Raw genomic sequence first — 16,898 nt, forward strand, 5'->3', positions numbered from 1 at the left:
AGCGAGAGTCCATTGAGCAAGTTCTCAACACCCCTTTTCCCGGGGGTTCGTTGGCTGACAAATAGGTCGGTCTTGGTTAGGGTCGTCGTCAAGATGGGAAGCCCCATTTTTCTTATCAGGAAAGGATGCACGGGATTGAAGCACCCTCAATATTGTCTCTAGACCCACACACACACCTCAAGTGGGAGAAATTGAACTTTTTGTTAGGTTGCAGAAGAGCCTCCGCTGAAGATGCGAAGGAGGTGTAGTACTACCTTGGCCTCATGTGCTAGCGGCTTGATCAGAAAGACTAAGTCGCTAGTATAGAGTGACAGGCGGTGCCACACTCCCCACCTCCCAAGTGACTGGAACAGGCTCACCACCACTACCACTACAAAATTTGTTGTATTTTGCGCCGTTTCACTTGTGTCATGTATAACCCTTTTTCATCGCGGAAAATACACTGGCGACGTTTTCCGTCCATCACCCCCACCACCACCAAAGCGTCATCATAGAAAATAAAATCTCGACGGTACCACTTCCTCCGTTACACAAGATCGTATCTTAGCCGACAGACCAAAAAATGTCGACAAAACTATCTTCTGCGACGGCCAGAAAATGTCACTACCGTATATACTAACAACCAACCCAACATGCATGACCAGTCAATGAATCTGACGTATGGGCCCATAATATGCCGACGTGGCACCTAACAGCGGGGCTCGGCTAAGGTTTTATCACTAATGGTGCCCGTTAGTGATAATCAGGTTTGACCGGTCAAAGATCCTGACATCTGGGTCCATGGGATGTTGACGTGGCTGCTTACATGTGGGTCCAGAAGCTGGTGACGACGCACATTTCCGTCACAGTTTATTCATTGTTGCAACTGCCAACCAAATTTAAATTTAAATTTTAAAATTTGTAAAATATCAAATATGAGAATGAAATGACTTTCGTTAAAACTGAAAACAGACATGCTTGACACAATTCTGATAATGATCAGCCAACTGAGGAAGTATCATACATGACATAAAAGGAAACCGACAATTTACCACACATTACAAAATATAATAAGGGACGACCATAAGTTTTCGGACGAAAAATACCACCATCAGGGTAGCGACAAGGTGTTGTCAAAGCCCCCCAAAATAGGCCGCGACATGCTTTTGTCAGAGTCATCCTGCATCCTTAAGAGAAAACCTAAAGTTCCTTCTAGTTGCGATTGCTTCTGTTCTATAGAAGAAGTTTTCTCCTCACGTGCCTTCTTGAGAGGTGCAATTTCATCTAGCTGCTTTGCTTTCATCTCTTCGATTTCCTGTTGTTGCATTACCATTCTTGCATTCAGCTCTTCTTGATACCCTATCAAATGCTGATCTCGCAGCTACCTCATGAGTTACAAGCCTCTCTTCAAGCTCTCTAATGTGTTCATGAGAGGTTGACTTCTGCCTGGAGGAAGATGACTCTCCCATGCTTGCGAGGAACGTGCTATGCTTGGAAACGCCCTTGAGAACCTCTGCACAATCCGCACATCTGTTTTTGGCTCTTCACCTACTGCTGGAGTTGCGTGTTGCTTGTCCTTCATTTCCTTCTGCAATATGGTTGAAGCGTTGTTGGTACGGTCTTACAAACATAATATTTTGGGTGGAACATTACATGTGAAATCAACAAATTCCAGAACGCTTACGATTGCTTTTGCCGTAGTCTCACTCATCACCCCATCCTTCTTTCTGATGTGGGTTGGTTAAAAAATTCAATAGGTGTAGGTTTTTCGTTTTGCTCATTACACTAGTACATCAAACAGAATATGATGAACGTTATTGCCGCAGGCCATTTACTTATAAAAATGCGATAATTTGCATGTATGAAGCTGGGGTGCTTATCAAACTGTGATAAGTTGCAATGTAACTTCTAGAGCCAGTTTTATGGGGGAGCTTCACAACACTTCGGTTTGCTTTATTGTAAACCGACGAAGAGTAGGCAATGGCCGCCGCTCTGTTGTAATTCAACGCCGGAGCATGGCCCGAGATTGATCCCCTAAAGCTCGTCCGCTGCCTACCAATGTGTTCGTTGACGACTATAGTCACAACCACAAAATCCTCATCGTCGGACGATGAATTGTCAGGTGAACACATGAAGTTATTGAAAAGGAACTCATCCTCACTATCCATGGTACCTTGCGGGCAAAACGTCAAACACCTTTCTGAGTGTGGTGGGGTAGCGGCCGCTGAAGAGCCTTATGCCCTCCCCATATAGGTAGCAGGCCTATCAAAGTGGAGCGCGAGGCCGACAGTTGTGGAAGCGCTGCTAGACCATGCCTTCTCGTGCTACGACGGCGGTGGCGAGAAAGGGCCACCAATGTCGACAAGAGTGGGCCTCCGATGTGGCGTGGAGGTGGGGGAGTGGGTGGATGCGGGCGGTGTCCTCGGAAAAAGTGGGCAGCGATGGTGAGGGCAGCACGATCGGATGAGGTCGGGTGTGGAGGGAGGGTGAATGGCTGATGTGCCACCGACGTGCGGGCTGGGGGAGAACAAGAGAGAGCGTCACATGTGTCCGTGCTGACGCCCATTCGTTTGCGTCGGCGCGTTGGGTCACGTTTTCAGTTTGTTTTGAACACAGTACAGATGCAAGCGCTCATATACACGCGCATACGCTCATCCCTATGAACGCACACACGCACCCCCTACCCCTATGAGCACCTCTGAAAGACTGAACCGTCATATCATCTTAAAATTTACGAAGTCACCGTAGCCACCTCGTCGTCGATGGAAACTTCTTCTCCCACTGAATGTGCATCGCCGGAAACCTTGAAAAAAATGCATGAATAAATGCGAGCATCAGAATTTGAACCCTAATGGGCTGAGGATATCACAATTTCTTTAACTATTGAACCACAGATTGGTTCGCCGTTTTTGTTTGTTTTGACCCAGACGAATACTCGCGAGTGGAGTTGGCCTAAGGTTGACAATATCTCTTAACTGTACACGTAAACTTTTCGTCCCATCAGCAGAGACGGTAAAAAACCTTCTACAGTAGCCGGCGCCGTTGCTCAAATTACTCGACACCGACGAGCGTGATGAGCGGGTGAACAGGTCCTCCAAAACGGCATCATTGAACGAGTCACGTATGCGTCCGTCCTCATTCCGGCCGCACTCCCCAAGTGATGGTGACAGGTGGTCCCGGTGTAGCGCAAAGAAGCTACACCATGGTCCCACACGTCGGCCCAGGCACGCCCCAAAGCTCCGACCCGTATCAACGCAGCAATTAATTCGGCTCTGCTGAAGAAGAAACCATTAATTCCGCTATCAAGAAGAAGATGCTAGTACTCCAGTACAACAACAATAAATTCCCTTTGCCTATTTTTACCAAAAAAAGTAGTACCATCAGACCCATTCTGATTGTACTATTTTTTTTTTGCGGGGGGTACTATTATTTTGTTAATTGTGACACAGTTGAGACTTGAGAGGTTGCCTCTTGTCTCACAGATGAGAAAACATCAGTGTAGTTTTTTTTTTTCATTTTGGCAGCAGGACATCGGTGTGGGGTTGGATGGGTAACGAGGAAGAAAGGGACGGGCCAGAGCGAGCGAGCAAAGCTGTGTGGTGTGGTTAGGGAAAGCTGATAAAGCGCGAGAGTGATTAGCCGCGGGAAAACGGTGCTTAGCAGCAGCCCACGCGCAACCTTTTCGCCGCTTTCCGCTTTATTATTTTTTTCTTCTCAAAACAGAACGGGAACAAATCCAGCCCCCACCACTCCCACGCCTTTCGCTTTCCCCCCCTCCGTCGCGCTCTGCCTCCCCTCATCAGTCCTCCTCACAAGCGCAGAGAGAGAGAGAGAGAGAGAGAGAGAGAGAGAGAGGTGCAGAGCGCGTCTGGGTGCGGAGTTACTCTGGCTGGGACTGGCGCTAGCAGCAGCAGCGGCGGCGGCGGCACTGGTGCGCGGTGGTGGCGGGGAGGAGCCGTGGCCAAGAGCGCGGCGCGTCGTCCCGGAGGCCGAGGCGTCCGTCGTCTCTGGGATCTCCGCTTTCCCCCGTTCGAGGTGATTGATTATTTTCCTTCGATTTGTTTCCTTGTTTGGTTCGGCTGGGGAACCGGCGGCCGCCGCGCTTCGTCGCTCGTCGCGGCGTTCGCCGGCGGCGAAGATCTGAATGCGGCGCGGGGTGGGTGCATTCTGAGTCCATAGGCTGGCGGGATTCTGCTGCGATTTTGGTGGGTGCCTCGGGGTTTGAGGAAAGAACCAGGCGTGATTTGGTGGGTTGTTGTTTTCTCATTCTCGCGGAAGTACGCGTCTAATCCGGTGAATTGGTTTGTGATTCTGTTCTGCAGGGTGGAGGATTGGACCTGTTCCTACTCCCGGGGTCTGCTTTCGCTGGGTTTCCGATAAATTGCCCAGGAGCAGGTTTGATTCTTCGAACCCGTGTTGGGCTGGAGAGAAACTTTGTTCTCCTCGTCTCCTTAACCAATCTGTGTGTGACTGTTGCAGGTGAAGTGCTGTCTGTGCTGAAATTTGCCATCTCGGTGCAGGACTCCTGTCGTCCTTGTGTCTTGTTGAGGAGAGAATCGCTTGGGATTTGCCTTGTCTTGGTCGGCTCTTGCTTGGTGTTTGTGCACTTGTTATGCTAAGGTCTGCTGAATGGAGATAGTAGATAAGATTGCGGAGCCTGAAGACCCTCTGGTGGTGACCGCTCGGAAGGTGCAGAGCCTGGAGCCGCCACTGCCGATTCCGATAAAGGCGTCATGGAAAGGGAAAACCTCCCAGCAGCAGGATGAGAAGGATCTGCCAGATGATGGGGAGGAGAGCTTCCAGAGCGTGGATTCCTCAGATGAGGGTGGCCGGAGTTCTTTCTCCGGGGCCAGTCACCCCCTGGAGCCAATTGATATGGATCTTATGAAGACGGTCTATGTCGCCATTGATGAGGAGAAGCCCGAGCCGCCTGTGTCTCTCGTGCGAGGACTGTCAGCGAAAGGGCCGTTCATAGATGACCTCTCGCTCCGTGTCACAGGCCTGAAGGCAAATGCAGTGTGTGTAGGCAGTGGTGAAGGCTTGGCCGAGGAGAGGAAGGTGTCTGGTGCTGCAGTGGCGTCGTTGGCCACGGCGCGCTCGTCACATGCTACGGAAACTGTGTCCTTGCCTCCGGATTCGGAGGAGAAGGACTGTGTCTGGGATGCATCGCTCCCTCCCAGCGGCAATGTCAGCCCTCACAGCAGCATTGACAGCATGGGGGTGGTCACTGCCATGAGCATCGCGAGCAACCGCAGTAACACATACAAAAGTGAAGCCATAGCTAGCGGAACCATGCTTACTGTAGAGAGGAGCTTTGGAAGTGTAAAGAGTAGTGTTCGAGGTGACTCTTTAGAAAGTGCAAAAACAAGCATGAGCCGAGCAAGTGACAGCAGTGGTGTTAGCGATGATAGCAGCTGGAGCCATATCACTGGAGGCACCAGCAAGCCTCATAAGGGGAATGATCCTAGAGGAAAGGCGATTCATGCTGTGCGAATTCGCGATGGCGTGCTTGGGATGAGCCACTTTAGACTGCTCAAGCGTCTAGGCTGTGGTGACATTGGCAGTGTATACCTCTCAGAGTTGAGTGGGACTAGGTGCTACTTTGCAATGAAAGTAATGGACAAGGCATCCTTGGCCAGCAGGAAGAAGTTGAACAGGGCTCAAACTGAGAGGGAGATCCTACAGCTTCTGGATCATCCATTCCTACCAACTCTGTATACACATTTTGAGACTGATAGGTTCTCGTGTCTGGTCATGGAATTTTGTCCGGGTGGCGACTTGCACACTCTGCGACAGAAACAGCCAGGAAAATATTTCTCCGAGTATGCAGCAAGGTATATTAAATCATGAGCGTGTATTCACATTCAGTATTTTTGTTGTCAAGTTTAGCACTCCATTTGCTATCAATTTAATGTAGCTTAGAGTTATTACTATTTCTGCTTTTTAATATTAGACAGTTGAGCCTGAAGCATAATTTCCGAACTGTGCAAGGATTCCGGGTTGGAAATGGTTTCCACAAGGGAAAGAAATTCTGTATAGCTATAGTTTGATAGGAAGCTTATCTTTTGGGGCTTCAGGAAGCAGCTAATATAGTGTTGCCCAGTTACTTGGGCAGGATTTCTGAATAAGGTCTTGTGACTGTTATGAGATGGTGTGCAGAGAAAGGTTAATTGTTCAAATGTAGTCTGCAGGTGTGCTTGTAAATGGTGCATAAATTTATAGATTGAAATGTAGGCAGCATGGTTGAAATGATTTTGGGATATTATAAACCATGCTCCAATTAGCTTTTGCTTTAGCATCTTATCCTTCAATACCAGAATTTTGGTATTCAGTAGCTTAACATATACCTAGTTGGCTAGTTGCAACTAAAATTACTGACATTGTGCTCTCTGATTTTGAGCAGGTTTTATGCTGCAGAAGTTCTTCTAGCTATTGAGTATCTGCACATGCTGGGAGTCGTTTACAGGGACCTGAAGCCAGAAAATGTTCTGGTGCGTGATGATGGCCACATAATGCTTTCAGATTTCGACCTCTCCCTGAGATGTGCAGTGTCACCTACACTAATCAGGACATCGGCCTTTGACTCTGATCCCAGAAGGGCGGGTGGTTCATTCTGTGTGCAACCTACTTGCATGGAGCCTACTTCAGCCTGTATTCAGCCAGCTTGTTTCATGCCCAAATTGTTTGGTCAGAAGAGCAAGAAAAAGACCAAAAAGACAAGGTCTGACCTTGGTCAGAGTGCCATCAACCTGCCCGAGCTCCTCGCAGAACCAACATCAGCTCGATCCATGTCATTCGTTGGGACTCACGAGTACTTGGCCCCAGAAATCATCAAAGGCGAAGGCCATGGAAGTGCGGTCGACTGGTGGACCTTTGGTATCTTCTTGCACGAGCTTCTATACGGCAAGACACCATTCAAGGGGTCAGGCAACCGCGCCACGCTGTTCAACGTGGTCGGTCAGCAGCTGAAGTTCCCCGAGTCGCCGTCGACGAGCTACGCCGGCAGGGACCTCATCAGGGGGCTCCTGGCCAAGGAACCACAGCAGCGCCTTGGCGTGAAGAGGGGCGCGACGGAGATCAAGCAGCACCCGTTCTTCGAGGGCGTGAACTGGGCCCTCATCCGGTGCAGCACGCCGCCCGAGGTCCCGAGGCCCGTCGAGGCCGAGCTGCCTGTGAAGTACGGGGTGTCGGAGGCGGTCGCGAGCACCAACAAGAGGGTGGTCGGCGCGGACGCCAAGTCCGGCGGGAAGTACCTTGACTTTGAGTTCTTTTAGAGTTTGCGCCCTAGCGGCAGAGCTTGTTGTTTGCATACTGTTGGTGTTGTTGGGTCAGTGTGGTGTTGTGATTTCTACGGTGCTGTTTGTGTCAGTCACCGCTGTTACAAATTTCTTGCATCTGAACTGGCCAAAATTAGCTAGGTGTGTTTGATCTCAGTATCCTGATGGAATAGCCGGTCTCTGTTTCTAAACATGTTTTGCGTGCTACAGATTTTGCATTGCAGAAACACTCGGAAGAGTGGCGTCTTCGGGGTTTTACGCCATCACTAGGACAAACGGGCATTCTGACTGACCAGCCCCCCTCGTTTTGGTTAACCCTCCACCCAGTTTTTTCCTTACTGGTTGTAGAATAGAATTTGTGGAATATAATTGTAGCTAAATGTAATTCCGTGTGATTAGTCGCTAGTTTAGATGCAGTGAATTATCACAAAGGAAGGAATAGCTGAGTATGCCTGTATTAATTTCCTCAGCTCGAGAACCCGTTTCAGTACGGAGTCTTTTTCTTTTTTCTTTTTTGAGGGTCGTTTCAGTACGAAGTCTGTAGGGTGCAGAAATGTTAGTAGAAGTTTAGACGGATACACAAATTGATACACAAATTCTGTTCATTGAGCACCCCGCCGCACAAGAGAAAACACGACCTCGCTAAACCGCCTCCGCCGCCACTACTCACCATCTCCTCCCCCGGCAACGTCGGCCGCCATGGTGAAGCGGTGGCTCCCCTGGAGGCCAACCCCGACGTCATGAACCAGGTACCCACGCCTCCTCACCACCTCCGGCAGGGCTTCGCCTCGGCCTCTCCTCTTCCCCGCTCAGTCCCCTTACGCCACGGTCTGTTGCAGTTCATGTGGGGGCTGGGGGTCCCGGAGGGCGTGGGGTTCTGCGACGTGTACGGGCTCGACGACGAGATGCTCGCCATGGTGCCCCAGCCGGTCCTCGCCGTCCTCCTGCTCTACCCGCAGGTGATTCCCCAGTCCTGGCGCCTAATTGGCTGCGGGATTTTGTTTGGGTTGCTTGTACCGGTGGATGGTGGGGAGGAGCTGATTTGTTTTCCACCCGCGTGTTGGTGAGCAGGATCGGAAGAAGGAATCCGATGCTTCGGCCACCTCCACGGTGGAGACCAAGGTGAGACTGATCTGTATTGTTAGTTTGGCTGTCAGTATGCTCAGCACAATTTCCTGACCAAAATCACTCGATTTCACATTAAATCCTGGCAAATAATTTGGTTCGTTCACCTGCTTCTAGGAATTCTGTGTGCAACACTGTGTTCCTAGAATTGAACTTTGGCGAAATATTGCCATAATACTAAAGCATAACTAATCATAGGACATCAGGACCTGATCATGATGTGTCTGCTATCTGCTTAAACTGATTGAATGTTAAACTGCTTAAACTTCCAACAGTAGGTCTTTACCCATTTTCATGGCGCCCCTAGTCATTGGGTATTTCCTTGGATACTCCTTTTAATAAGTTAAAAAAAATGCACATCAATGGTTAAATTGATTGAATGGTGTCATGCTTGCTAACCAAGAAGTTCCACTGTGTTAGTTTATTTCTACTGCTGACTTATTTTTGTGCTGAACACTCAGACATATCAAACTTGTTTCCCCAAATTCCAACTAGTGAATCAACTCAGTATAATGAATGTGTCCATTCACGATAGTTAGCAGCTTCTTAGGGTGTGTTTGGTTCAGGGACGAAGTGGAATGGAATGTAATGGTTCCATTCCAGTAGAACGGGTCGGTTCCGTCACTGTGTTTGGTACTATGTTTTTAAAGCGTCCCTAAGGCGACGCCTAGGCGACGCCTAGGCGTCGAAGCGCTCCCCCTCCGCTTTGGAAAATCGACCGCTTTGGGCGCCTAGGCGTCCAAAGCGCCCGCCTAGGCGTCGCCTAGCGCCAAAGCGCCCCCCCTCCCTAAGGCGGTAAGGCGTCGCCTTAAAAACATAGGTTTGGTATGGGCAATTAGGTAGAATGGAATGGTTCCATTTCGATGTTTGGTTAGTGAGATGAAATGGTGACATCTCACATATAGATTTCTACTGCATATTAACACATGTTAAGGTAGCAAAACATATTGCCAAAAATGTACTGTACAGTCTGACACACGTTAGAGAGATGAAGTTGACCTATTGTTGGTACTCTACCTTGCAACAAACAAATTCACAACAAACATGACGGACTGGAGTGCTAAATCAAAGAATCCATCCGGTCAGTTGTGGCTGGACGGAGCTTGACTCAACTGGTAGCCGCAGATTGCTGCTGGTCGCCGTGCGGCCAACAACTCGCATGGCCGCTTGCTTGGAGAAGGCCGCCCGCCGCCCCGCAGGCCGCATCTGCTCGTCCGCCGCCAGGCAGCAGTTCGTCCACCGTGCCACAGTTGAGAGAGGAGGGGACGAGGGAGAGGAGCAGTAGGCAGCGCGGATCGCGGGAGATGGGCAGCCAGCAGCGCGGTTCGTGGCAGAGGAGCAGCCGGCGTCGTGGATCGAGGAAGAATAGCAGGCGGCGGCACAGTACAGAGAGGCAGAGGCGATGCGGTTTGTGCACGAGAGAGAGGGCGAGGGAGCGTTCCGCGTCGTTCCTTCGATTTGGAGGAATGACTGCGTTCCGGATCTGGGCTGGATATTCCCTTTTTGGGAACCAGTGGGTTCCGGTTCTAGTAGTGTACCAAACACAAGAATGAGGCCCAAGCACGGGTCGGACCCATTCCATTCCACTTGGTGCCATGTACCAAACACACCCTTAGGTATCTATTCTTTCTTCTATATTCATAATGTCATGGGTTCTATAAATATTGGTTTATGGCTTCCAAATAGCCAGAGATACAGTACAATATAATTTGTTTATGATCTTGACTTAAGCAGATGTTGGTGGCTTGGTGCACATTAAAATTTGTTGCAAAGATTTTTAAGGAACCTATGCCAAGTTTCTATATGGTTAAAGGGCAGCCCAGTGCACGTAGCTCCCGCTTGCGCAGGGTCCGGGGAAGGGTCCGACCACTTTGGGTCTATAGTACGCAGCCTTTCCCTACATTTCTGCAAGAGGCTGTTTCCAGGACTCGAACCCGTGACCTCATGGTCACAAGGCAACAGCTTTTCCACTGTGCCAAGGCTCCCCTTCCCAAGTTTCTATATGGTTATTTCTTTATAATACAGAAAAATTCATGATGCAGGAGCCCAACAAGAAAGTATATTTTACAAAACAGACTGTTGGCAATGCTTGCGGAACAATTGGTATTATTCATGCAATAGGGAATGCTGTATCCGAAATCAAGCTAGGTATTTACAGCAGTTTTGAGTTTTAACTTCCTATTGATATGCATAATATTTATGCCTACGTGCATCAAGACAAACACTATTGTGTGAAATTTTATTTCATCTTGGCTGTCCAACCATAGTCACTGTTTCATGCAATTCTATCAGTATGAGTGTATGACCACCCAATAATTCACCAAGGATCCTTAAGAACTCCTTCATCCCTGCTATGCCTTCCGTAGAGAAATGTTATAATCTATCACTACAGTTTACAGAATAGGTAATAATGGATAATCATTTACTTGACCTGCTATCACATGAATAATGTATTTCCGGAATCCAGAGTTCACAATTATATCTAGCTCCCAAGAACTTGAATGTGCATACTCTGTTTTGTTTCTATATATTGCAATACTAATGCATGCTTTTGGTCACACATAAATATGAGTTATCCAGACTTATGAGTTTAATTTGCCTAGTTCCAACTTCCAACTACCAAGACTACTTCAAAAGAATAATAATATTATGTTGAGTATCTTGCCTTTCATGCTCACTCTTTTTGACTTGTGACAATATTTGATTAGTAGTTTTATCTTTGCAGTTGATGGGTCCTATTTTCATAGATTTTATAAACAAACTGCTGATATGGATCCTATCCAGGTTAGCAGTCCATGTATGCATACTTCTTTTCTTGTTAAAGACTATTATTATGGATTGACTTCTACGCTGTACTAATTATAAAGTACTTGATATCATCAGCGTGCTGCTTTTCTTGAGGAGGACCAAGAAATGGAGGACGCTCATTCTGTTGCTGCTGCTGGTGGTGATACAGAGGTCAGGACTGCCGTAAAATTTCTTTAGTTACGTCTAGCATACTGATAATTGCCCCGGATGATCAAATAATATGACGGTACTGTTTGGCGATGGAGTGTTATATTATGAGAGTCACGCTGCTTCTAGTAACTATCTGCTAACACCAACTTCTCTTACTGGGAACTGGTCACGGTGACTGGATCCTGTCGGAATTTTGAGACCTGACTGTTAGCCAGTTTACCTGCTTCTCTGCCTTCATGTTGTTTCTTGTTTGTCAGTTTGAATAGCTTGGGGTGAATGTTGTTGCTCATGTGTCATTTCATTTGTGAATGGGTATTGAACATTGTTCATTAGTTCACAACTTCCACAAGGAGCATGTTATTACAGAATTGTCAACCACAATAATTTGAATACTTTCATGGAAGATATGTTTATGTAATATATCCTCAGTTTAAATATGAATTAATCAATGGTTGCATTCTGAGATATCTATATTTTATTGTGCAGGCCAAGGATGGGGTAATTGAACATTACGTTTGTTTTACGTGTGTTGATGGTATGCATTGTACAAATATCCATCCGTTACCAGAGTATCATAATTGAATTTTGTTACAAGTCACCATCCCTTTATCTGTTGTTCACTCTCTGTTTTTCCTTCCCTTTTCCATCCAGGTGAACTTTATGAGCTTGATGGAGGAAAGCCGCAGCCGATACATCATGGCCACGCCTCTCCTGATAGCTTGTTGCAGGTAAATTGTTCAGCTGTCCGCATCTCTCATTCTGTAAACAGCGTATGGAAGATAGTGTTGCCTTTTTATAACTTCCAACATAAGGGTTTTGGTTGTGACGGTATTACTTAGTAGCTCTTCATTTCACTAAATTATGTCGTAATGCTTAGTCAATTCGTATTTTCATAGTAAGATATCAGTAGCTGCTTAGCCGCTTTCGTGCGCAGGCCCATTAAGTAGTCAGGGCGGTCTCACGACCGCACAACCATTTTGCAAAAGAAAAAAATGGAAGCAGTCCAGCCCAACACAAAATCTGCAAAAGATAAAGCCGAGCCTAATTTTTTGCTCCCTCTGTAAGCTAATATAAGACCTTTTAGATCATTAAAGTAGTGACCTAAAAGGTCTTACATTAGTTTACAGGGGAGTAGTAAATACGCGCACTCGATTGGAAAAATCTGGTCCGCTATATCACCTCTTATGAAGGAAGATTCAGTGACAAATATAAAAACTTGTGATTTTCTGAACCCTATTATTCCTTGGCTGTATGCAATTGCAGGATGCTGCAAGAGTCATAAAAACGAGGATTGTGGAGTATTCTGAGTCACTCAACTTCAATGTCATGGCTCTCTCGAAGATATAGTGAATATATGGGTCCAGAGAGAAGGTTTATTGATTCACACACACCACTCTACCTCGTCTGCACCGGCCTCAGTTAAGTACAACTGTAGCATCATTTCCGTTATGCTGGTGTAACACGGTGAAATGAAATAATACGGGAACACAAAATGATCAACGCAGACCACATACTCTTCAAGCTACTATTTAACTTGCCATTCTGCTGCACCGAGGAGATACATTTTTCTTTTTAAAGTTGTTTGTTGATGTTTCCCTTACTAGATGAGGTTCTCATCCGTGTTAGAGTAAAATTCATCAACAGTCACTAAGCTCGTTCGTCGCGTGCAAAAAAGTCACTGAATTCAGAAACTGTAATGTTCGGGTTGACAAACTTGTTCCGCGTGCGCACATACGGTCACCGCGCCCGTTTTCATACGTATTTTGCTTGCATGGCGCTGTCTCACTCGCTGTACGTTGCCACCTCATCGTTTGAGGGACTGCAGTAGCGAAATGTCACGACTGGAGGGTGCTTTATGCAAAATGCCACGGCGGGCCAATTTCCCAAATTTCCGCCGCATCCCTAACCCTAAATCCCCAATTTCTCTGTTCTTCATCTCGTCGCTTCCTCCTCTGTTTCCTCCTCTCTTTTCCTTCGATTGTTCACCCTCTTCGCCATGGCAGGCCTTGGTAGCTCGTCCGCCGCCAACTTCGGGAGGCGTCTCCCTTTAATCGATTGCTCAGACTGCACAAGGTATCATCATTGACCTCGCAGTAGCATCTGTGTGTGTGTGTGTGTGTGTGTCTTACATCACTCATGTCTTGTGCAGGTTACATGCGATTTTTGGCACTGGGAGCAGAATTATAAGGCATATCTCATTGAGCATGGTCATCTGAATGATAGTGGACATGAAGATGTAGCTGTACAGGAGATGGAGGCTACCATGTTGAAGAAGAAGAAGGAGGAGGAGGCCACCATGTTGAAGAAGAAGAAGGAGGAGGAGGAGGAGGCCACCATGTTGAAGGAGAAGAAGCAGGAGGAGGAGGAGGAGGAGGAGAAGGAGAAGAAGGAGAAGAAGAAGAAGAAGAAGGAGAAGGACACAGGGAAGGAGATGGAGAAGGGTGAAATGATGATGTTGATGATGGCACTGTTGAATTTAGGGATTGAAGTAGTTAAGCTGTTGAAATGTGTTATTGTGCTACTGCTTGTGATGGTTGTTGTAGGAGTAGTTGCATTTTGAGATTGCAAAGTTAGTACCTTCTGTAATCCTGACTTGATTTCAATATGTGGCAATGTAATGTTCATGAGTACCAACCTAGGCCATTGTCGAGGCCTTGTCGACAAGCCTTGACAACCCTACCAACTTTGGCCATTGTCGAGACCTTGTCGACAACCCTCCATAACCCTACCAACCTAGGCCATTGTTGAGGCCTTGTCGACAACCCTTGACAACCCTACCAACTTAGGCTATTGTCGAGGCCTTGTCGACAAACCTCCATAATCCTACCAACTTAGGCTATTGTTGAGGCCTTGTCGACAAACCTCCATAACCCTACCAACCCAGGCCATTTTCGAGGCCTTGTCGACAAGCCTTCACAACCCTACCAACCTAGGCTATTGTCGAGGCCTTGTCGACAAACCTCCAAAACATTGTAAACATAAATTAAATGAAGATGGACAGAGGATCAACTATGACCAGCATCCACTATATATGATCAGCATCCACTATGATCGGCATCAAATATATGAAGGTAAAAGTGGAAAGTGGACAAGATATGTACTCCAACAGCATAACCACAGTACTCTCATAATTAACAGTGCACTACAAGTACCATAGAATCTTTGAGAAGCATAAAAGGAGAAACAAGAGTACCATATGATATAACACCATCAACTATTGCTTTACAAGCACCAAAATAAACTCTCTGATGGAGTAGCCAATCACAGTAACACCATCAACTAATGCATTGCAAGGTTCAATCCTTGAATACGTCAAACATGGATGTTCTGGTTCCTGGGTAGTAACCTGTCCAGCTTGAACCAACTCTAGTACTTCTCCTGTCAGCAGTAGCTGCCTTTGCTGCTGCTTGATTTTCCTTCTTCTTCTGTTGCTCAATTCTCTTTTCTTCTGCAGCAGCTGCCTTTGCTGCTGCTTGAGCTAGCTTCTTATCCTCCTGTGCCTTCCTTTTCTCCTCTGCTGCTTGTGCCTTTCTCTGTTGTGTTTCAAGCTTCTTTTGTTCTGCAGCTTCTTTCTTCCTCTGAAGTTTCTCCGCAGCTATAGCCTTCTTCTCTTGTGCTTTCTTGTCTGCTTCTTGTAGCTTCCTCAGGACTTCTGCTTCTTTCTTCTCTTCAAATTGCCTCAATTTCTCTTTTTTCATTTGTTCTGCTTTTTGGGCAATACTGGTTCCCACAGATGGACCAGAGGCAACAGCTTCTCTTGCAGTAGCAATGAAAGTGGAATCTGGTAATGGCCCTGGGTGAGTTCTTGGTTGAGTAGGAGGTGGAAGCTGCAAAAAGTTAAGCCATGGCATCATGTAAGAACACAACAACAAAGAATACTCTAACAACATTGTATGATCATGCACAATATATGGCCTGGTTTCACATTCTAAACTTACATTGTCCATCATCTCTTTCAACATGGTCTCCTCCAAGTTTGCATATGTGGCTCTCTCATGTTGTCCTAGCAGCATATACTCCTGATCACCATGAATTGTATGATCCTGAACATCTTTCCAGTTAGTGCACATAAAAAAGCAACATAATTGTATGTAATGGACACACTGAAGTTACCTGGGTAATCACAGGCTCAGTCTCCTCATCTGACTCAGCTACCACTGTTCTGCCCCTCTTCTTGGGTTGCTTTTTTGGTGGCATGCCAGCTTTGTAAGAACTGCATCCACCTTTGTTGTGGCCTGCAAGACCACAATGGCTGCAATGAATAATGACCCCATGCCTTGACAGCTTCACCCCTCCCTTCTTGCTTGGTTTTTCTTCAGGTTGTTTCCTTCTATTCTTCTTTTTCCTCCCAACTTTCTTTTCATACTTTGGAGGATCAATGTTAGGGCACTGGACAATGTGGTTCCACTCTGTCATGTCTCTAAGTGGCATCAAGAAGTGAGCATAAGCCCTATTGTAGCTCTCAACTGAGTAGCAAGAATTAACAAAATCCACTGGATTAAGTCTTGCTTCTCTCATACATGCAACTGCATGATGGCATGGAATACCAGTCAAATTCCACCTTTGACAGCTGCATGCCAAGTTCTGCAACTCCACAATGTAATCCCTACCCATGCTAGCAACAGAATAAACACCATCTCCTGCTTCTAATGGATAACAATTGTTGGACAATTCAATGTACTTGTCCAGTTTCTTTTGAATTTTGGGACATATGGGTCCTGTAAACAATAGTGCTTCATCTCTTTTGTTGCACATCCTTGTTGTGAGCTGGTTGAAAATTCTCTTAATCATTGCTAGAATGGGAAGTTCCCTTGCCTCAAGAATATACCTACATAATGGCATGATCATGTGTTGGAATTTGGAATTTAAGTAAAAAGGTTTGTGAGCTACAGAGCAATGTTGATAAACTAGAGATCAAGGTTTACTTGACTTACTTATTGAAAACCTCAGAAATATTGTTGAGCAGGAGGTCACATTTGGGCCAGTCTCTCTGAAAAGCTTTCACCCACTGGTTAGGGGGTAATTCTTCCAGCCAACTGTATGCATCAATGTTTATGATCTTCATCTCCTCCATTGCCTCATCAAACCTATCAGTTGTTGTGCATCTTGCAATTTTCCATAATTGATTTTTTAGAACTTCTCCTCTGAATTCTTTGTTGAAGTTCTGCCATAGATGTCTCACACAGAATCTATGCTCTGAGTAAGGGAAAAACTTTTGTACAACATTGATCAAGCCCTACAAATAGAGTCAAACATTTGAAAAGTTCATTCAACATGCATATAACTTAGTTAAAATGCAGAAAATACATTACAAACTTGGACAGTAAGTTACCTTCTGTTTGTCTGACATAAAAGTCCACAATGATGTGTCCTGTATTCCAAGATCTTTCTTCAGAGTTTGCATAAACCAGTTCCAGCTCTCTGTGTCCTCAATTCCCACTACAGCAAATGCAAATGGGAATATGCAGTCATTTGGGTCAACTCCAACAGCAGTTAACAAAATTCCTCCACTGTTGGTCTTCAGGTGGCATCCATCCAGACAAATCACTGGCCTGCACC

At 46.4% G+C, this 16,898-nt stretch overlaps 1 protein-coding gene and 1 pseudogene across 2 annotated transcripts; both read left to right on the top strand.

Annotated features, from left to right (window-relative positions):
- Positions 1–3,727: 3,727 nt before the first annotated feature.
- LOC125539255 (serine/threonine-protein kinase D6PKL2) lies at positions 3,728–7,479 on the top strand. 2 transcript variants are annotated; one of them, XM_048702668.1, is made up of 4 exons: positions 3,728–4,184; positions 4,302–4,374; positions 4,459–5,813; positions 6,383–7,479. In XM_048702668.1, the coding sequence occupies exons 3-4, from the start codon at positions 4,609–4,611 to the stop codon at positions 7,251–7,253; spliced, it is 2,076 nt and encodes a 691-aa protein (XP_048558625.1). In that variant the 5' UTR covers positions 3,728–4,184; positions 4,302–4,374; positions 4,459–4,608; the 3' UTR covers positions 7,254–7,479. The 2 variants fall into 2 exon arrangements, with proteins under 2 accessions (XP_048558625.1, XP_048558624.1); XM_048702667.1 differs by having other exon boundaries at positions 3,728–4,014.
- A 289-nt stretch (positions 7,480–7,768) lies between these two features.
- On the top strand, positions 7,769–12,916 carry LOC125539257 (annotated as a pseudogene).
- Positions 12,917–16,898: the final 3,982 nt, after the last annotated feature.

This window comes from Triticum urartu, chromosome 2, assembly GCF_003073215.2.
Source record: "Triticum urartu cultivar G1812 chromosome 2, Tu2.1, whole genome shotgun sequence".
Lineage (NCBI taxonomy): Eukaryota > Viridiplantae > Streptophyta > Magnoliopsida > Poales > Poaceae > Triticum > Triticum urartu.

Excerpts from the sequence above, each read along its gene's own strand:
- LOC125539255 (XM_048702668.1), top strand. The coding sequence starts at position 4,609 with ATGGAGATAGTAGATAAGATTGCGGAGCCTGAAGACCCTCTGGTGGTG. Across the intron at positions 5,814-6,382 it reads TTCTCCGAGTATGCAGCAAG|GTTTTATGCTGCAGAAGTTC; the intron begins GTATATTAAATC and ends GATTTTGAGCAG.